The sequence below is a fragment of the Salmo salar genome, chromosome 21 (genome assembly GCF_965601325.2).
Source record: "Salmo salar chromosome 21, fSalSal1, whole genome shotgun sequence".
Lineage (NCBI taxonomy): Eukaryota > Metazoa > Chordata > Actinopteri > Salmoniformes > Salmonidae > Salmo > Salmo salar.
Window position 1 is genome coordinate 46,865,458 of NC_138311.1, and position 21,726 is coordinate 46,887,183.

At 44.1% G+C, this 21,726-nt stretch overlaps 2 protein-coding genes across 4 annotated transcripts in view; both read right to left on the reverse strand.

Annotated features, from left to right (window-relative positions):
* LOC106582408 (kinesin heavy chain) overlaps nucleotides 1-7,893 on the reverse strand; it is an 80,961-nt gene extending 73,068 nt beyond the window's left edge. Inside the window, 2 exon segments of the mRNA XM_082966902.1 lie at nucleotides 7,418-7,475; nucleotides 7,477-7,893. Coding sequence (XP_082823028.1) covers nucleotides 7,418-7,475; nucleotides 7,477-7,532 — 114 coding nt within the window. The 5' untranslated portion in view covers nucleotides 7,533-7,893.
* Nucleotides 7,894-8,907: 1,014 nt separating this feature from the next.
* On the reverse strand, nucleotides 8,908-21,420 carry LOC106582412 (enhancer of polycomb homolog 2). Of its 3 annotated transcripts, none has more exons than XM_014165506.3 (14): nucleotides 21,000-21,419; nucleotides 19,846-20,005; nucleotides 19,374-19,519; nucleotides 17,541-17,747; nucleotides 16,806-16,954; nucleotides 15,279-15,414; nucleotides 14,820-15,032; nucleotides 14,597-14,704; nucleotides 14,279-14,427; nucleotides 13,753-14,078; nucleotides 13,052-13,188; nucleotides 12,730-12,880; nucleotides 12,256-12,535; nucleotides 8,908-10,198 (listed from the first exon to the last, which is right to left on the reverse strand). In XM_014165506.3, the coding sequence occupies exons 1-14, from the start codon at nucleotides 21,150-21,152 to the stop codon at nucleotides 10,126-10,128; spliced, it is 2,388 nt and encodes a 795-aa protein (XP_014020981.1). In that variant the 5' UTR covers nucleotides 21,153-21,419; the 3' UTR covers nucleotides 8,908-10,125. The 3 variants fall into 3 exon arrangements, with proteins under 3 accessions (XP_014020981.1, XP_014020982.1, XP_014020983.1); XM_014165507.3 differs by having other exon boundaries at nucleotides 14,621-14,704; nucleotides 21,000-21,418; XM_014165508.3 differs by lacking the exon at nucleotides 8,908-10,198 and having other exon boundaries at nucleotides 12,347-12,583; nucleotides 21,000-21,420.
* Nucleotides 21,421-21,726: the final 306 nt, after the last annotated feature.

The window sequence follows — 21,726 nt, forward strand, 5'->3', positions numbered from 1 at the left end:
CACTCTCAACCATTCCAACTGTGAAAGAGACAAGGTTGCCACTCTCAACCATTCCAACTGTCAGAGAGACAAGGTTGTCACTCTCAACCATTCCAACTGTCAGAGAGACAAGGTTGTCACTCTCAACCATTCCAACTGTCAAAGACAAGGTTGTCACTCTCAACCATTCCACCTGTCAGAGACAAGGTTGTCACTCTCAACCATTCCAACTGTCAAAGAGACAAGGTTGTCACTCTCAACCATTCCAACTGTCAGAGACAAGGTTGTCACTCTCAACCATTCCAACTGTCAGAGAGACAAGGTTGTCACTCTCAACCATTCCAACTGTCAAAGAGACAAGGTTGTCACTCTCAACCATTCCAACTGTCAGAGACAAGGTTGTCACTCTCAACCATTCCAACTGTCAGAGACAAGGTTGTCACTCTCAACCATTCCAACTGTCAGAGAGACAAGGTTGTCACTCTCAACCATTCCACCTGTCAGAGAGACAAGGTTGTCACTCTCAACCATTCCAACTGTGAAAGAGACAAGGTTGTCACTCTCAACCATTCCAACTGTCAAAGAGACAAGGTTGTCACTCTCAACCATTCCAACTGTCAGAGAGACAAGGTTGTCACTCTCAACCATTCCAACTGTCAGAGAGACAAGGTTGTCACTCTCAACCATTCCAACTGTCAGAGACAAGGTTGTCACTCTCAACCATTCCAACTGTCAGAGACAAGGTTGTCACTCTCAACCATTCCAACTGTCAGAGACAAGGTTGTCACTCTCAACCATTCCAACTGTCAAAGAGACAAGGTTGTCACTCTCAACCATTCCAACTGTCAAAGAGACAAGGTTGTCACTCTCAACCATTCCAACTGTCAAAGAGACAAGGTTGTCACTCTCAACCATTCCAACTGTTAGAGACAAGGTTGTCACTCTCAACCATTCCAACTGTGAAAGAGACAAGGTTGTCACTCTCAACCATTCCAACTGTCAGAGAGACAAGGTTGTCACTCTCAACCATTCCAACTGTCAGAGAGACAAGGTTGTCACTCTCAACCATTCCAACTGTCAGAGAGACAAGGTTGTCACTCTCAACCATTCCAACTGTCAGAGAGACAAGGTTGTCACTCTCAACCATTCCAACTGTGAAAGAGACAAGGTTGTCACTCTCAACCATTCCAACTGTCAGAGAGACAAGGTTGTCACTCTCAACCATTCCAACTGTCAGAGACAAGGTTGTCACTCTCAACCATTCCAACTGTCAGAGAGACAAGGTTGTCACTCTCAACCATTCCAACTGTCAGAGACAAGGTTGTCACTCTCAACCATTCCAACTGTCAGAGAGACAAGGTTGTCACTCTCAACCATTCCAACTGTCAGAGAGACAAGGTTGTCACTCTCAACCATTCCAACTGTCAGAGAGACAAGGTTGTCACTCTCAACCATTCCAACTGTCAAAGAGACAAGGTTGTCACTCTCAACCATTCCAACTGTGAAAGAGACAAGGTTGTCACTCTCAACCATTCCAACTGTCAGAGAGACAAGGTTGTCACTCTCAACCATTCCAACTGTCAGAGAGACAAGGTTGTCACTCTCAACCATTCCAACTGTCAGAGAGACAAGGTTGTCACTCTCAACCATTCCAACTGTCAAAGAGACAAGGTTGTCACTCTCAACCATTCCAACTGTCAGAGACAAGGTTGTCACTCTCAACCATTCCAACTGTCAAAGAGACAAGGTTGTCACTCTCAACCATTCCAACTGTCAGAGAGACAAGGTTGTCACTCTCAACCATTCCAACTGTCAGAGAGACAAGGTTGTCACTCTCAACCATTCCAACTGTCAGAGAGACAAGGTTGTCACTCTCAACCATTCCAACTGTCAGAGAGACAAGGTTGTCACTCTCAACCATTCCAACTGTCAGAGAGACAAGGTTGTCACTCTCAACCATTCCAACTGTCAGAGAGACAAGGTTGTCACTCTCAACCATTCCAACTGTCAGAGAGACAAGGTTGTCACTCTCAACCATTCCAACTGTCAAAGAGACAAGGTTGTCACTCTCAACCATTCCAACTGTCAGAGACAAGGTTGTCACTCTCAACCATTCCAACTGTCAGAGACAAGGTTGTCACTCTCAACCATTCCAACTGTCAAAGAGACAAGGTTGCCACTCTCAACCATTCCAACTGTCAGAGACAAGGTTGTCACTCTCAACCATTCCAACTGTCAAAGAGACAAGGTTGTCACTCTCAACCATTCCAACTGTCAGAGAGACAAGGTTGTCACTCTCAACCATTCCAACTGTCAGAGAGACAAGGTTGTCACTCTCAACCATTCCAACTGTCAGAGAGACAAGGTTGTCACTCTCAACCATTCCAACTGTGAAAGAGACAAGGTTGCCACTCTCAACCATTCCAACTGTGAAAGAGACAAGGTTGCCACTCTCAACCATTCCAACTGTCAGAGAGACAAGGTTGTCACTCTCAACCATTCCAACTGTCAGAGAGACAAGGTTGTCACTCTCAACCATTCCAACTGTCAAAGACAAGGTTGTCACTCTCAACCATTCCACCTGTCAGAGACAAGGTTGTCACTCTCAACCATTCCAACTGTCAAAGAGACAAGGTTGTCACTCTCAACCATTCCAACTGTCAGAGACAAGGTTGTCACTCTCAACCATTCCAACTGTCAGAGAGACAAGGTTGTCACTCTCAACCATTCCAACTGTCAAAGAGACAAGGTTGTCACTCTCAACCATTCCAACTGTCAGAGACAAGGTTGTCACTCTCAACCATTCCAACTGTCAGAGACAAGGTTGTCACTCTCAACCATTCCAACTGTCAGAGAGACAAGGTTGTCACTCTCAACCATTCCACCTGTCAGAGAGACAAGGTTGTCACTCTCAACCATTCCAACTGTGAAAGAGACAAGGTTGTCACTCTCAACCATTCCAACTGTCAGAGACAAGGTTGTCACTCTCAACCATTCCAACTGTCAGAGACAAGGTTGTCATTCTCAACCATTCCAACTGTCAGAGACAAGGTTGTCACTCTCAACCATTCCAACTGTCAAAGAGACAAGGTTGTCACTCTCAACCATTCCAACTGTCAAAGAGACAAGGTTGTCACTCTCAACCATTCCAACTGTTAGAGACAAGGTTGTCACTCTCAACCATTCCAACTGTCAGAGAGACAAGGTTGTCACTCTCAACCATTCCAACTGTGAAAGAGACAAGGTTGTCACTCTCAACCATTCCAACTGTCAGAGAGACAAGGTTGTCACTCTCAACCATTCCAACTGTCAGAGAGACAAGGTTGTCACTCTCAACCATTCCAACTGTCAGAGAGACAAGGTTGTCACTCTCAACCATTCCAACTGTCAGAGAGACAAGGTTGTCACTCTCAACCATTCCAACTGTGAAAGAGACAAGGTTGTCACTCTCAACCATTCCAACTGTCAGAGAGACAAGGTTGTCACTCTCAACCATTCCAACTGTCAGAGACAAGGTTGTCACTCTCAACCATTCCAACTGTCAGAGAGACAAGGTTGTCACTCTCAACCATTCCAACTGTCAGAGACAAGGTTGTCACTCTCAACCATTCCAACTGTCAGAGAGACAAGGTTGTCACTCTCAACCATTCCAACTGTCAGAGAGACAAGGTTGTCACTCTCAACCATTCCAACTGTCAGAGAGACAAGGTTGTCACTCTCAACCATTCCAACTGTCAAAGAGACAAGGTTGTCACTCTCAACCATTCCAACTGTGAAAGAGACAAGGTTGTCACTCTCAACCATTCCAACTGTCAGAGAGACAAGGTTGTCACTCTCAACCATTCCAACTGTCAGAGAGACAAGGTTGTCACTCTCAACCATTCCAACTGTCAGAGAGACAAGGTTGTCACTCTCAACCATTCCAACTGTCAAAGAGACAAGGTTGTCACTCTCAACCATTCCAACTGTCAGAGACAAGGTTGTCACTCTCAACCATTCCAACTGTCAAAGAGACAAGGTTGTCACTCTCAACCATTCCAACTGTCAGAGAGACAAGGTTGTCACTCTCAACCATTCCAACTGTCAGAGAGACAAGGTTGTCACTCTCAACCATTCCAACTGTCAGAGAGACAAGGTTGTCACTCTCAACCATTCCAACTGTCAAAGAGACAAGGTTGTCACTCTCAACCATTCCAACTGTCAGAGACAAGGTTGTCACTCTCAACCATTCCAACTGTCAAAGAGACAAGGTTGTCACTCTCAACCATTCCAACTGTCAGAGACAAGGTTGTCACTCTCAACCATTCCAACTGTCAAAGAGACAAGGTTGTCACTCTCAACCATTCCAACTGTCAGAGACAAGGTTGTCACTCTCAACCATTCCAACTGTCAGAGAGACAAGGTTGTCACTCTCAACCATTCCAACTGTCAGAGAGACAAGGTTGTCCCTCTCAACCATTCCAACTGTCAGAGAGACAAGGTTGTCACTCTCAACCATTCCAACTGTCAGAGAGACAAGGTTGTCACTCTCAACCATTCCAACTGTCAGAGACAAGGTTGTCACTCTCAACCATTCCAACTGTCAGAGACAAGGTTGTCACTCTCAACCATTCCAACTGTCAGAGAGACAAGGTTGTCACTCTCAACCATTCCAACTGTCAGAGAGACAAGGTTGTCACTCTCAACCATTCCAACTGTCAGAGACAAGGTTGTCACTCTCAACCATTCCAACTGTCAGAGAGACAAGGTTGTCACTCTCAACCATTCCAACTGTCAGAGACAAGGTTGTCACTCTCAACCATTCCAACTGTCAAAGAGACAAGGTTGTCACTCTCAACCATTCCAACTGTCAGAGAGACAAGGTTGTCACTCTCAACCATTCCAACTGTCAGAGACAAGGTTGTCACTCTCAACCATTCCAACTGTCAAAGAGACAAGGTTGTCACTCTCAACCATTCCAACTGTCAGAGACAAGGTTGTCACTCTCAACCATTCCAACTGTCAGAGACAAGGTTGTCACTCTCAACCATTCCAACTGTCAGAGACAAGGTTGTCACTCTCAACCATTCCAACTGTCAGAGAGACAAGGTTGTCACTCTCAACCATTCAAATGTCTTTCTAAGAGAATGTTTTCAATATAGAGTGAAATAGTAACATGCCACGTCTCCTATAAAGGCACCTCAGGTCAATACACCCCATGTGTTCTAATTGACATGTAAGCATTACTCCAGCCTAGCATGAAAGACAAATGGGAAACCCATAGCAGTATGGCAGAAATATGCAAGATTTACAAATGTGACCACACACACACTATATCCTACAATCTCAATAAATGATGTGTGAACACAAACACGCAGCAAGCGCACACACACACACACACACACACACACACACACACACACACGGTCAAAATGCCATTTTCTCAATAATAGATGTGTTGTCCCAAAGGAAAGCCCAGACCTTCGCTCTGCTGGAGTGCCTGGTTTCCATCCCCGATGAAGGATTCAGTTCAGGCATTATTAAATCAACATGCTCTCATTGTGTGCTGTGGACATCACTATGGTGGAGGACTGCCTGACTAGGGACGTCTTTCAGCAGAATAAACCTTCTCTGCATCACCTGGGGAAAGTAAAGACAACATGCTCTTTTGGCAAACCTGATGCAGAGAGGGAGAGTTCATGTGTTGCTGTGGGAGAAAACCACGTCAGATGTACACCTGTACAGTGTGACCAGCCATATCAGCCTGTTCTTGGTCAGGGATAGCTAGTGTAAAAGCACATGCAGCAACTGTATGTCTGTGTGATTGTAATTGTTGATGATGATTCCAGCCAGTGACCTTCTGCTCCCCTATCAATCATTTCTAATGACCTCCAGCCTCCATCGTCATGGAGACAGAATTACCCAAGAGACTGTGCTCCTGCCCCTGTTTAGAGGGAACATTTATCAATAGTAAAGAAAGACACAGCACTATTTCACCCATATAAAACACACAGACTGGAACAGAACTGAAACAAGGCTGAACTTGTTTGCTTTAATACTGAAGAAAGTCTATCCCCTCAATAGCCTACACATTGTAGTCTCATGTCATTGTTTACAACAATGTATTTTAAACTATAACACATACAAATGAATCATTCATTCAGTTCAATATCCTCTGTATCTGTTTAATTAATTCATGTTCTTTTTATTTCTCATTTAATTTACAACCGGTGCGAAGCTGTTTGAGGCTTTGCAATTATATCAATGAAATCATCAGCTTCTTTCTGATAAGCAATTAGACTACTGTAGGTTACAAAATGGAAATTATACTGCAAATCAATACCTCTAAATGTCAGGGCAAGAATAAGAGGATTACATGGAGCATTGCTTTATTTTACATGATACTCTAGACTTCTAGTAAATATCTCATTTATGTATCTATCTGAATTAGTGGACCAGACAGAATAAGACTAGGCCTAAGTGTGTTTGAGTGGGTTACCTAACACTTCCCCCTTCCCCCACTTTACAAATGATCCATGCATTCACGGCTGTGCTTCCCTTTGTAGTCTGTAATAGTTTGCAAGCCCTGCCACATCTGACGAGTGTCGGGGCCGGTGTAGAAGGTGTATGCAACCATACCCCAACCTTCCCCTGGGCTAAGGCAAACACTGGTCAGGCCATATGCAACCATATGTGTGTGTGAGCAAATTACGAAGTGAGTGTTTGTGTTGGACTGTCAGTGTGCGTGAGTGTGTAGAGTCCTGTGAGTGGTGCACAGAGGGTAAAAATACAAATAAAGTACAAGGGTCAACTCAAGCTCACTTAGATATTGCTGTGAAGTTGTATGTGTGTGTTTGTTTGTTTGTATGTCACAAATGTAAACAATTTAACATTTGCTAAACACCACCACCGTTAGGCTATGGCAGCCTCTGCAGCCTCACTCTTCCCATGATATCAAAGTATTTTTTGAGGAGGCGCGAAAATGAAATACATTATTTGGTACAATTTTGATTATGGAAGATTGAATAGGCGTGCTTCAAACTATTTGCTTGGAATTATTTGTAGCTCTCGTCTTTATCTGTGCATGAGAGCGCATCCAACTCAGTTTCCCTACCAGAATACACGCGATAACGTCAAGTCGCGCACGCAATTCAGGAAACAAGCGCGGATGAGAGTCAGCTCACTGGACCGCAGTAAATTACTGGAGATGCTTCCATTGATAGCAGAGTTAAGGAATTATTGATTAAAATGTCGGTCCCTTTTGGCGTTTACACCATTATTATTCCAAACAATTGCCCATTAAGGCCCCAATGAATCACCACCTATGTCCATGATCAATTTACACATCACCGTTTCTTTTGCCAAACTGAATTTGTGAGTGAATATAAGCACCTGTGCACCATGGCTTTGTTTGTAGACTACACAATGAACATTAGGTCTATCAAATTGTTTTGCTCACCGTTATTACCACCGTATCTTCGTCCTTGAATTTCGGGATGTATTTGTCTCCTCTGTTGGTTCAAGGGCCTGAATCGGCACATCACTTTCACACCGCACTCAGCAGCATCCGCCATATCCACAGTACTACGTTGTATCCAACCAGATATCCAGAATAACTTTCTCTGCTTATCGTGAAGTTTACACCAGTTTTCTTCGAAGATGTGACGTTAACCACTCCTTTCCATTGTGGTTCGCTGAAATTCAATCTCGAGCGTCCATTCCTGTCAATTAAACAATCGGTGGTAGGCTGAATTCAAGTTTTAAAAAATAGCTTGATGAATGGTCTGTCTGTTATGGACTTGAGTTCAAGTTTCCCTTTTCGTGGTCAAATATTTGCTTCAGACTTCCAGTATTCCCGTATCCACCGACGGCGCCTTGCACCATAACCAGCATCCACCAATTTGAAGCTCGTCGCACTGATGCTGTCCAGTCAATCCCATCTAGGTCCAGCCAAGTGATGGGGATGCTGATGTTGCAGCTTATCACGTGCTTGCATCCCGAACATGACACCTATGCAATTTTGGGAGCAGTAGTGAAATCATATTGATAAACGATAAAATAAGTTATTTCCATTGATATTACTTTGCAAATTTTGTTATACACCTAGTCCCCTAATTTAACTCATCACCACATAAGACATTTCTGTGTAAAATAGAATTGATGGTCCAATATGATCCTTTAAGAAGGCACAGTGATGCCGAAACGTTGATGTTTTGCCCAATAAATTACTGGGAATTTCTACATGTTCAGCTATTTTTTTTCTATATAGCTTGCAGTTTATTCTTAGTTAGTCAGCACCTCTATACAAAATACTTTTCTCTGGGTGTGCACCAGCTCATGCTTCTTATTCGATAAATATGATCCTTTGAAAGCTAATCACTCAACCCAATGCTTCCCTCTAGTGGGTTTCCTATGAATGAGGGGGCCTCTGATGTTCCCAATGCTAATAATGGGTCCATTCAACCTGGTCTCATAGATGTAACATAGCTGGGTTAGGGGAAGGGTTAGCGAACCTGCTAAATAGTTGCAAAGTAGCTATAACTGTCCATGATGAAATTCGAAGATGTTAAGAGTTGTACACCTGACCAACCACCCTGCTTTTATTTTTGTCTCAAGTAACCATGTCTTATGTAAACATAAACCAAACGTATACGAATTTGAGCGTCCCAAATTTACCTCTACTATGTTACATCTAGTCTATGAGACCAGGCTGGTCCATGTCTTTAGTTGGCCTACCTTACATGACTAAAACCTCAGTCTTGATCTTGTTCGGAATACATTTCAGACTGCAGTGAAGGATAACTACTAAGCACAGTATAGAACATTCTGAAGACTATAGCAACAAATGTAGCATACAATCACTTTGAGTAAAACTTCACTTAAGGCTAAATACATAATTCACTTCGGTGAAGAAATAGCAAACAAGAGGAAAGAGTTAATATACTGATATATACTGATATGAATAGATATGTTTATTTCCCAGCACTTTTTTCTGAAACCCTCCAAGAACAAGTAACAGGGAAACATGTATGTCTGAAGAAATAGTGCATGAACACTAGATAATTATCTAAACATATTTCTAATATCTGTACAGGAATCACTACATCAACTACACTAATCTACAGGAGGTCAAGCACCGACCATCAGACATCGTTTCAACATGTTTCTTGCCCCTTCACCAAGGGAGAAAAAAAAAATCCCCAAAATATTGATCTGCACCCCCCCAATCCAAAGGGTTAGTCATTCAACAGAGTTGCCAAGTAATCTTCACGATTATACCGCGTAATACATTACAATGGTAAGATTCCTATGTACTCTTCATTGGCTCCCTACCTGTTTAAAAAGACAAATATACTTAAAAAAAAATAATGTTTTCCTGCTTTACATTTGCAGATAGATCTTAGGATGCATTTATTTGTCATTTCAAAGTCAATTTAAATAAATAGGTTTGTATGGCAAATGGCACATTTAAGATGTCTTCACTGTTTTTGGACAATTCTGCATCGAATGAAAAAATAAAAAACGGAATTAAAAAGACAAAATTCCTGTTACAACTGACAAAGTAACAGAAAATAAATTGTCTGAAGGGGAAAATACCATTACTAATCTAATGTTACTTACAAAAAGACCATATCTATTCAATTTGTGAAACCAAATCAAAAATCAGGATAATTTTTCCATCTTCAGAAAAAAAGCACAAGAATAAAATATGCTAGCAACACCGATGTCCACATTTTGTGGATTAATTTCCTCTTTAGAGATACAAAAATGTAAACATTGCAAAATAAATAGTGAAAACGAGTGATACAGGATCCGTGGTTCATGCTCATGATCCCAACAAACATGTATTTTTTTTGCTTTTCTACATGTACATTTTTTTTTGCATTTTCAAGTGCAAAAGCATGATGACAAATTCGCTAGAATTCAAGTAACAGAAAAAAAAACATACCAATGATACAAATATACTATTTTACAAGTTAGTGATATTCCCAATTTACAAAATGTACATTTATAATAGACAAATTTGTTATAATATTTTGATATGCTCGATTCTGTATAGGTCCTTGTATATGCTTGCCCTCTGGTGGCTGGGGCTTGCATTCTTCCTAGCGGAGGCGAGTTAGTTTGTCACATTCACCGGTCTGAGGGGAGGAGGAAGGGAGGAGGTTATGTCACCTCCATTGGTACTGTGGTCTCTGAAATACCGTTCAACGCAAGTCTCTCCGGTTCGTGATTATCCCTGAAAAAAATGAAGAAATAGTCATTCGTTATTCAGATAAAAAGCAAATTGGTACGCCTGGAAAATTAAAAACACAAGTTATGTATAGTACCAGTCAAATGTTTTTCTATATTTGTACTATTTTCTACATTGTAGAATAGTGAAGACATCAAAACTTTGAAATAACACATATGGAACCATATAGCAACCAACAAAAAAATGTGTTAAATCAAAATATTTTTGATTCTTAATTTTAAAAAAGGCACTCGCACATCTGAGCTAACTTTTTTGCAGGTGCATGGTAACAGTTGAATAAAATGAGAAAGAAGAACCCTGCACACTGCTCGACAGTATCACTGCTCTTTAATAAGCTTTACGTATCAGCGTCACGGCCTTCGTCAGGGCTTTTGTGAGTTTTTAAATTAGCACCCTTATGTAGACCTAGCCCCACCCACATCCGTTCCACACATCAAATGGGGTTAGAGTTGAGGAAAAATAAATACGTACTATCAAATATAACAATATGCATTTCATAAATATTCAAATAAAGTGTGTACATAAAACGTATTTAATAACGTCTGTAAAACCACAATGAGGACATGACCTACCAAGCAAGTTTTCATAAATCACAGTGTACCGCGCAAGAAAAATGTCAAAGTAAATCTGAAATAGGGGTATAATTCATGTTCAAATTTACAACATAACATACATAGGCATTTCATCATTAAGACCTTTAGGAAATAATGTCTAGAGGGTGAAAATCTAAAAATTATATTTTGCTCAGAGTATTATTACTATCACCTCCCCTGTCTGATATCATACATTTCTCTATGCCACAAAATCTTTAAAAAAAAAATATCACAGGCCACATTGACATTTAATAATTTAGATAACATGGGTGGTGGAGCACATAATGTCATTTATTTGGAACCGTTTTCCTGTATGTGGGTGGCAGAAATACACACTTCATATTGTTGCACTGTGCACAACCTCTGCATTTATAGCTGCCATTCGGGAAGAGGGCATAAAAGAGCCTGGCTGATTTTTTTGTGGCTGGCAGTTGGCATGGACCAATTTATCGTGGTGGATTCTTAAATTCAGCTGGCAAAGCTGAGTCAAATGATAAAATATGCCAGTGTTTCTTGACAGCATCTCCCACTTTTCACGAGTTCAAAGTATATGTGGTTGTGAACATTAGAGTTATTTAGCTCTAGTGGCTCTTTTTTGGTCAAACAGCCTTGAGGTGTATTTAGGTCATTGTCCTGTTGAAAAACAAATGATAGTTCCACTAAGCCCAAACCAGATGGGATGGCAGATCGCTGCAGAATGCTGTGGTAGACATGCTGGGTAAGTTTGCCTTATTCTAAATATATCACAGACAGTGTCACCAGCAAAGCACCCGCACACCACCTCTTCCATGCTTCACGGTGAGAACCACACATGCAGACATCATCCGTTCACTTACTCTGCATCTCACAAAGACAACAGTTGGAACCAAAAATCTCAAATTTGTACACAGACCAAAGGACAGACCGGTCTAATGTCCATTGCTCATGTTTCTTAGCCCAAGCAAGTCTCTTCTTATTGGTGGACCTTCATGTTTTAAAGTAATGATGGACTGTCGTTTCTCTTTGCTTATTTGAGCTGTTCTTGCCATAATATGGACTTGGTCTTTCACCAAATAGGGATATCTTCTGTATACCACCCCTACCTTGTCACAACACAACTGATTGGCTCAAACCCATTAGGAAAGAAATTCCACAAATTAACTTAACACACACCTGTTAATTGAAATGTATTCCAGGGGACTATCATGAAGCTGGTTGAGAGAATGCCAAGAGTATGCAAAGCAGTCATTAAGGCAAAGGGTGGCTACTTTGAAGAATCTCAAATATAAAATATATTTTTGATTTGTTTAACACTTTTTTGGTTACTACATAGTTTTGATGTCTTCACTATTATTCTACAATGTAGAAAACAGTAAAAAATAAACACCCTTGAATGAGTAGCTGTCCAAACTATTGACTGGTACTGTATATCAGCCATTCTAAACGAAAGAAGAAATTAAAAGGTCTTACCTGGCCATGCTGCCGATGGCAGGCGTCACCTTGGGCACGCGGTCCAGGCTGCTTGCGGCCATGGTGGCCAGCTTCAAGGCAGACGGTGAGGGCCGGGCATTGTGGTGGTGGTGGGCAGGGGAGACAGCGCTGCCGTGGCCCCGGTGATGGGGTAGAGACTGGGGTGTGGTCGAGTGGGAAGCAGGGAGCAGAGGGCCACCGCTGGAGGGGGTCCGACCTGACCTGTCCAACCCTGTGCCGCCCTGGGATGTGCTGGTGGAGTGAGGGGGTCTGGAGGTCCCTGCAGGAGAGGTGATATGACACCGTCAAACCTGAGTAGGCCTATTACCTGAATAAGCACATATCTTAAAATGTGAATTAATTAAGTGGGGTGGTCATTTAGCAATGACTCAATTCCTTTACAGAACCCAACAACAAAATAATATCTGAGAGTAGTCCATAGATTTCAAATGTATGATATATTCTGAAGCGGACCTAAAGGCTGGACGACCCCGTTGACGCTGGTGTTGTCTGGTTTGTTCTCATTGTTGACCTGGCCTGGAGCACTGATCACAGCTGACGCAGCAAAATGGGCACCGGCCGAGTCAAGAGTCTTTGATATGATACAGTCAGTGGAGCCAGCAGTCTACAACACAATATAATGACAGTCTTTAGAACAGAACACAGCCATAACAGTCATCCAAACACACACGGAGCTGTTTGAAACCTATCAACACATTAAATGAAAATGCATTCTGCCCCACCGACTGGACTGACGTCATTAGGAATGCTGTGTAAGGGGTGAAAGACTGTGTACCTGTGTGTTTTGTCGCTCGGGCAGTGAGAAATGCTGCTGGGGAGGAGGAGCTTTCAGCTGCAGTTGAGCCAGCTGCTGTTTCTGCATCTGGGCCAGAGCCTGCTGATGGACCTGGTATTGTTCCTCTGTGATGCCACCTGCAGATACAGGAGATCAAGGCCATCAGACTAAGAACAACAGAGATAAAAGAGAGACCAATACATATACTAAGGTGGTGTACACAGCAACGAGGGAGGGAAGACGAGCAGACAGTAATACAGCATCCTTGAAGGGAGGAGGAGATGAAGACTGCCTGCGGTGCCACTCCTTAACACTAGGGGTCAGAGAGAAGAAGCAGCCAAGGAAATTGCAAACAGAATCAGGAGAGAGGCCAGTTCCTTAATATGCAAGCTCCTAACATGCTACGGTTCAGTGGCAGTCTTTCCACTTCCCTGAACAAATAATTTCTGATTGGGAGTTGTGAATCAACATTTCCTGGCAGTTCTGAGAACAGTTTCTGTAGAGTAATGTGAGGAAGACCAGGGGGGCTGACAGGAAAACAAAAACCACAATGTGAAAATTAACAGAAAAACCAAATGTGTTCCACAAGCAGTACTATCACAATATAGCCAAGATAGAAACTGTATACAGTTAAATTATATTTGGTAGAGGCTTGAAAAGTGGAAGATGGACCTTCACTATGGTGTTGAGGAGGAGCTCACCTGAGCCACTGTTCTTGGTGTGGACAAACAGCCCTCCAGACAACCTGTTGTCCATGGAAGGTCTACCCGTCCTCCCTTCCCCACTGCCGTCACCCTGTGTGGACCTAGGTCTGAAAAAGCGCCACCTCAGGGCTTGAATGTTGCTCAGAAGGTCTGTCAGCGAGGATGCAGAGCCAGGCATAGTTCGATGGTTCTGTGAGGGTACCTGGTGGTCAGAGAGCTCTGGAACCGCAGAAAGGCCCTTGGGGAAGGAGGAGCTGAAGACGGCTGAGTCTAGCTGCTTCAGTACTCCATCCAGGTCTGACGATGCCCGATCCAACAGGACCCTGAGAGAAGAGGAGAAACATTCATTCTGATAAATCATAATGCGAGTTAACATTTATGAATAGACTTAAATCAAAGTCACGATAAATACCTAACCTACAATATACCTAACCTATAGCATAACTATCTGAACAGAAGACAGCGAAGACAAATATTTCTAAGGGGAATAAGTGGACGCAGTGAGAGGTATGCTGTGACGTACCTGCCACCTCGGCCCACCCTCCTACGGGCCAGTCCCACACAACGTTGGGGTACAGAGAGGGCGGTGAGGGATTGACGATGCCGCAGAGCATCCAGCCCTGCCAACTCAGGGTGATCCCACAGGAGCCCGGAGGTCTGGTCCAAACAGGGCTGAAGAGACAGAGGAAACCGTTACTCATTTAGGCTAGCTACCACAGTGATATACAGACAGGATCAAATACCACCTTAGCCACAGACTAGACCCAATAGCACAATATTACCACCGATACTAATAATGTGTGGAATTGCAAATTAATGTGAGAGAATATACTTTAATTACAGTTGTGATTGCAGTGAGACTCACAGCAAGGTAATGGCATCCTGCTTTCCTTCTGAAGGCAAACGTTCCATCTGGATCATTCTCCTCGTCCGGTTCTGATGGTGGAGACTGAAGGAGAAGACAAAACCAACACTATAAAATGCACACAACCTAAATATGTCATAACGCATGAACTTCTTCGATATGATATTATCATCAGAACCCTGTTCTCAGAGGTACTGACCAGTGGGTAGTCCTCCTCTCCAGAGCTGTGGAAGTCATACTGTTTAATATCGGCCTTGTTAACGATGTGCTGGCGCTTGGCAGGCCTTCCGGGGCGGCACAGAGGTTCCCGCCTGGTGTACTTTTTCTTTGGTCTGACAAAGTCAAAGGGATCCTCGTCCTTCACCGAGATGTGGTGGTACCCATGGTGCTGGAGACCACCTGACTTGTGCGTCTGAAAGAGAAAGACAGTGGAGTTAAAGGTCGTTAAAGTGTCAGAGCCACACAGACAAGATTTCTTCATAGTCAAATGATCAGAGTGAGAAGAGTTCATTGCTGCAATCAATTTCTTGAAATGTGATCAGTGTGCTGCAGGTTTCATCCTCCACCATCTCCCTATTCTGAACTGCTTGATGGTCAAATGTAAACCCCCCCCAGGTAAAAGAGGTAATGTTATGGCTGATAGAAACCCTAATATTACCTTGATTTTGATCTCAGCTTTGTGGTTATGGCGGTTCCCGTTGGTTACAGTGATTGGAACTGTGTAGACGGGCTTCTCAGCCAGAGGGGCTGTCACCTCACTGAGGACTTCACCCGTAAAGTCACCCATCTGATATCTACACGGAAACAACACATAAATAATAAGAATACATTCATTCAATATACAGGGGGGAATGTAAAATAAAATAGGCAGCTGTAACTTGACCATCATTCATATTGATTGACGGTATTCACCGTCAACATGAAAGAACAGGCTGAGACAAGCAAGCCTTTTCTTTCAGCACCGGAACTAGTAGTGTGTTACAGTGTTAGAAACTAGGTGACCTGCAGCCCGCTCCGACCACCCGGCATGACCTGCAGCCCGCTCCGACCACCCGGCATGACCTGCAGCCCGCTCCGACCACCCGGCATGACCTGCAGCCCGCTCCGACCACCCGGCATGACCTGCAGCCCGCTCCGACCACCCGGCATGACCTGCAGCCCGCTCCGACCACCCGGCATGACCTGCAGCCCGCTCCGACCACCCGGCATGACCTGCAGCCCGCTCCGACCACCCGGCATGACCTGCAGTCCGCTCCGACCACCCGGCATGACCTGCAGCCCGCTCCGACCACCCGGCATGACGTGCAGCCCGCTCCGACCACCCGGCATGACCTGCAGCCCGCTCCGACCACCCGGCATGACCTGCAGCCCGCTCCGACCACCCGGCATGACCTGCAGCCCGCTCCGACCACCCGGCATGACCTGCAGCCCGCTCCGACCACCCGGCATGACCTGCAGCCCGCTCCGACAATGACCACCCGGCATGGCCTGCAGCCCGCTCCGACAATGACCACCCGGCATGGCCTGCAGCCCGGTACGACAATGACCACCCGGCATGACCTGCAGCCCGGTCCGACAATGACCACTTGGCATGACCTGCAGCCCGCTCCGACAATGACCACTTGGCATGACCTGCAGCCCGCTCCGACAATGACCACTTGGCATGACCTGCAGCCTGCTCCGACAATGACCACTCGGCATGACCTGTAGCCTGCTCCGACAATGACCACTCGGCATGACCTGTAGCCTGCTCCGACAATGACCACTTGGCATGACCTGCAGCCCGCTCCGACAATGACCACTCGGCATGACCTGTAGCCCGCTCCGACAATGACCACTTGGCATGACCTGCAGCCCGCTCCGACAATGACCACTCGGCATGACCTGTAGCCCGCTCCGACAATGACCACTCGGCATGACCTGTAGCCCGCTCCGACAATGACCACTTGGCATGACCTGCAGCCCGCTCCGACAATGACCACTCGGCATGACCTGTAGCCCGCTCCGACAATGACCACTCGGCATGACCTGTAGCCTGCTCTTACACAGGAAGCCCTGCTGGGTTCCTCCATGCTCCCCTAGCAGGACACAGGCTACAGTCACACGCGCATTGTGAGAAACAGGGCACCAATAAGGCACAGACTACAATTTCACAACACCCCCCTCCAATGCTTTTAAGGCTCACCTTTTCTCCATCACCTCCAGGGTGAGGTGCAGCAGCTCTCTCTTGCTCTTCTCCCGCCGCTTGATCATCTCCAGGATGGTGACCGTCCGGCTGAACTCCCTCCTCAGCTTCAACATCTTCTCATAGGACGCCTCGTCATTCTTACGGTTCTAAACATCGAGAGACACGGTCAAACAACTATAACAACCCTCAGGATCATCAAGCATACACAGGGGACCTGAGTGAGTAAGGGTACAGAGAGACATGAAAATGCTTGGAGAGCACATTACAGGGGCGACAACATATTGTAGCTAACATGAAACAAATCACATGCAACATCATTCAATTAACAATGAAATAGTGCAAAGCTCCAAGCCTTGATAGAACAGAAACAATTTTTAAAAGTTTCCTTTGCAATGGGGCTCCTGAGTGGCGCAGCGGTCTGCGTCTCAGTGCTAGAGGCGTCACTACAGACCCTGGTTCGATTCCAGGCTGCATCACAACCGGACATGATTGGGAGTCCCGTAGGGCAGCACACAATTGGCCCAGTGTCGTCCGGGTTAGGGTTTGGCCGTCATTGTAAATAAGAATTTGTTATTAACTTAATTGCCTAGTAAAATAAATAAAATAAGAGTCGCTACAATGAAGGCCATCAAAGACTGAAAGAGCAGCAAATGATTGCCTAATACTGAAACTGCATATAATCTAAGTGCGAGGAGACACTTCAGTCCAAGCCATGTGATTCTAATTTCTCACCTTCCTGGTCTGCATCTTCTCTGTGCGTCGTCTGAAGGCCACGTAGGCGTCGTTGTTGGTGGAGCCGTCCCTCTTCTCAAACTTGATGAGGGGGATGAGCGACGGGCCCCGGCAGTTCTTCCTCTTCCTCACCCAGTAGTCGTACACTGCCTTCAGGAGGTAGTCATCCTCGTTCAGCAGCAGTTTGGCCTCTGTGATAGTGACCATCTGTGAGAAGACGTGAGATGAAAGTTTAGTTTATTACACCGTTTTCTTGATTATTTTCCAGAGCAAACGCCTCTTAACCTGTTAGGGCTAGGGGGCAGTATTGACACGGCTGGATAAAAAACATACCCGATTTAATCTGGTTACCACTCCTACCCAGTAACTAGAATATGCATATATTTATTACATATGGATAGAAAACACCCTAAATTTTCTAAAACTGTTTGAATGGTGTCTGTGAGTATAACAGAACTCAAATGGCAGGTCAAAACCTGAGAGATTCCTTTACAGGAAGTGGCCTGTCTGACCATTTCTTGAACTTCTTTTCCATCTCTATCATTTACTAAGGATCTCTGCTCTAACGTGACACTTCCCACGTCGTCCATAGGCGCTCAGAGCCCGGGAAAAAAACAGAATGTCGTCATTCCAGCCCCAGGCTGAAACACATTATCGCCTTTCTCAAGTGGCCGATCAAGGGACACTGGGCTTATGCGCGTGACCCCGACCGCCCCCGCCTTTGGGATTTTTTCCTCTGTTTGCCGAAAAGGAGATTCCCTGTCGGAATATTATCGCTTTTCTACGAGAAAAATGTCGTAAAAATTGATTTTAAACAGCGGTTGACATGCTTCGAAGTACGGTAATGGAATATTTAGAATTTTATTGTCACGAATTGCGCCATGCGCGTGACACTTCTTTACTATTTCGGATAGTGTCTGGAACGCACGAACAAAACGCCGCTATTCGGATATAACGATGGATTATTTTGGACCAAACCAACATTTGTTATTGAAGTAGCAGTCCTGGGTGTGCATTCTGACGAAGACAACAAAAGGTAATCAAACTTTTATAATAGTAAATATGATTATGGTGAGTGCTAAACTTGCCGGGTGTCTAAATAGCGAGCCCGTGATGCCTGGGCTATGTACTTAGAATATTGCAAAATGTGCTTTCACCAAAAAGCTATTTTAAAATCGGACATATCGAGTGCATAGAGGAGGTCTGTATCTATAATTCTTAAAATAATTGTTATGCTTTTTGTGAACGTTTATCGTGAGTAATTTAGTAAAATGTTAGCGAATTCCCCGGAAGTTTGCGGGGGGTATGCTAGTTCTGAACGTCACATGCTAATGTAAAAAGCTGGTTTTTGATATAAATATGAACTTGATTGAACAAAACATGCATGTATTGTATAACATAATGTCCTAGGGTTGTCATCTGATGAAGATCATCAAAGGTGAGTGCTGCATTTAGCTGTCTTCTGGGTTTTGGTGACATTATATGCTGGCTTGAAAAATGGGTGTCTGATTATTTCTGGCTTGGTACTCTGCTGACATAATCTAATGTTTTGCTTTCGTTGTAAAGCCTTTTTGAAATCGGACAGTGTGGTTAGATTAACGAGAGTCTTGTCTTTAAATGGCTGTAAAATAGTCATATGTTTGAGAAATTGAAGTAATAGGATTTTTAAGGTTCTGAAAATCGCGCCACAGGCTGGCAGTGGCTGTTACATAGGTGGGACGCTAGCCCATAGAGGTTAACGCAGCATTACAACCAGGTCAATCTTCTATTAACACAGAGAACCTCTTTTGATAACACAATTGCTGCTGGTCCAGACGGAGGGTGTTATGTTACCTGATTTGTGCTGGCTTTCTCCAATCTGTCCACCATGGTCTCAAACTGTATGGGTTTGATTTCCATCTTGCGGTTGAGTCTGTTGAGGAGGATCTCATCCTCTGAGTCCATGTCATAGTCTGGCTGCTCATTGTCCAGACCCAGGGCTGTGAGAGGAGGAAGAGAGGATATAATGAAGTTAGCAAAGGCTTTCTTGGTGCAAATGCTTTAGTGTAGGGCCTCTTTAACCAATTACAGTTGATCGGCTGCTGGACAGATTTCATCTTGTGAAAGTGTGGTAACAATTGACATCAATTGTCCTGTAACCTTGGCTAAAAAACAGAGTCATATGTACTAGCTAGCTGGTCAAAGAGTCACTATTCAGATTTGGCACGCAACCTTTCAGAAACTATTTGATAGCTTGTCGACATTTGTCCTCTGAGTCAATATGCGTGCGTGTGTGTGAGGCTGCTTCCAAGGAAATGCTACTGACGCTGGATGTGGAAGAGCTGTTTGGGGATCCTGAGCTCTCCTTTGTAGAGGCGGTCATAGTAAGTGATGTTGCTCTCCGCCTCAGGCACCGGGATGACCATGTTCTCCTTTTTCTCCCTGAAAACCGACTGAGCAGAGATGGCCCTCTGGAGATGGTGCTCCTGAGAGAGAGAGAGAGAAATATTCAATTTCTTTGAAACCCTATATTTGCACAATTCAGAAAGTGAGAGTGAGAAGAAGAGAGAGAAAGAACCAGATACAAGTGAGTAAGGGAGAGAAAGAATGATATCTTAATGTGTTTATTTTGTAACTGACCTGCTCTGTATTTTAAATTAAATAAATCCCATGTTTGCATAGCATGACTGCAAGAGGCTGCCTTTCATATACTGTTACAAACGGAGAGCAGACAAGACCGTTTTTGTCTGCAAATAACACTCTGTATGGCCTGGGTTCATTGGCAGCGCAGCTGCACAGGGAAACCAACAGCTGTTTGCAGTGATGAAACCTCCTGCAACAACTTGAAAGGTGTAGGACTCCTTTCATTGCTGTTTGACTGCAGGCAAAACTACATCTGCACTGATGTAACAAGAACACAGATCAAAGACAGAAGTAGGTAGCTACCCTACTAGTCTAACAAGTGGGCCACGGTTCTTTTACTGCGCCTATAGCCATCTGCCACCCGCACATCTCCTGTTAGTTACTTAGTAAAGACAGCTAGCTAGAGTTAACCCAAGTTAACTAACCGTTAACTCAAGTTAACAACTCGTATACAGTAGTTACTTTATTTAATTACCTACTTCAGACGTATATACAGTTGGATAAGAAACTCATTGCTAATGTTAGCTTAGCTAACTTGTTACGACAACGCACGCCTGTTTGTTATCAATAGCAACCAAGAACATTTACGTAAAATCATTTACGTCACTAGTCGAAGAAAGCGTCACCAATCACACAGAAGCCTCGTTATTTACGCTATGAGAGTATAAATTGGCGTAAAGACCACGATTTACTACGCAACGAGCGGGAAATGAAGGACCCTAAGCATAGACAGAACATACGCACAAGACGTTGCGTAAACGTATCAAGAATACAATCGCCCTGCTGTGCACCTGAAATATTTTTTTAAGAGACCTCAATTTTAAAACGTTTTCTTACCGATTCTTCTTCTTTTTCCATCCCCGTAGGCATTTGCGGCACAGCCCGGTTGATCGAAACGCAGTCATTTAGGTCTGGAAGGTCTTTGTTGCGGTATATGGGGAGAGGTTTGGCGGCGTCTAGCGCTCGCGCTCGGAACGATAGTTTACTCATTGTTGGCCCCTATCGCAATCACATTGAATGCGAAGAAAACATGTATCCCGCCCGAATTCGCTCAAAAACTCGGTATAAATCCACAAGGGACTCCGCTGTTTCCACAATAGAAGGATTCATTGGTTCTCATTCGGTCGAAATTCAATGTGAAAAGCCATTTCTGGTCGCGTTCACATGGATTTAGATGCTATTTTTCTCGGTTGATCCTCTCCCAGTGCCATGAAAAACATGGCGGACATGTCCACAGCGTCTGAGAAATCCCGACAGCCAGCGCGACACATCCGAAAAACATGGGCCCTGGTGTTGCGCGCGCATCTCATACAACACGCATGAAGAAATCATGTAACATGGTTTTAATGACTATGCATGCACCACACTTTGAATTTTGCCTGGTTAAGTATGACTTTTTAGTTGTGTTGGAAAAACATAACATGGGGATTGTTCACTTATCCCAAACACTCAGCCCAGTATACTCAATAACATTTCAGCCAATCATTTCAAAAGTTGCAAAGAGGGTAGTTGAACAATTTACAGATCAGTGTCCTTGAATATACAAAATATAACATTTTACACT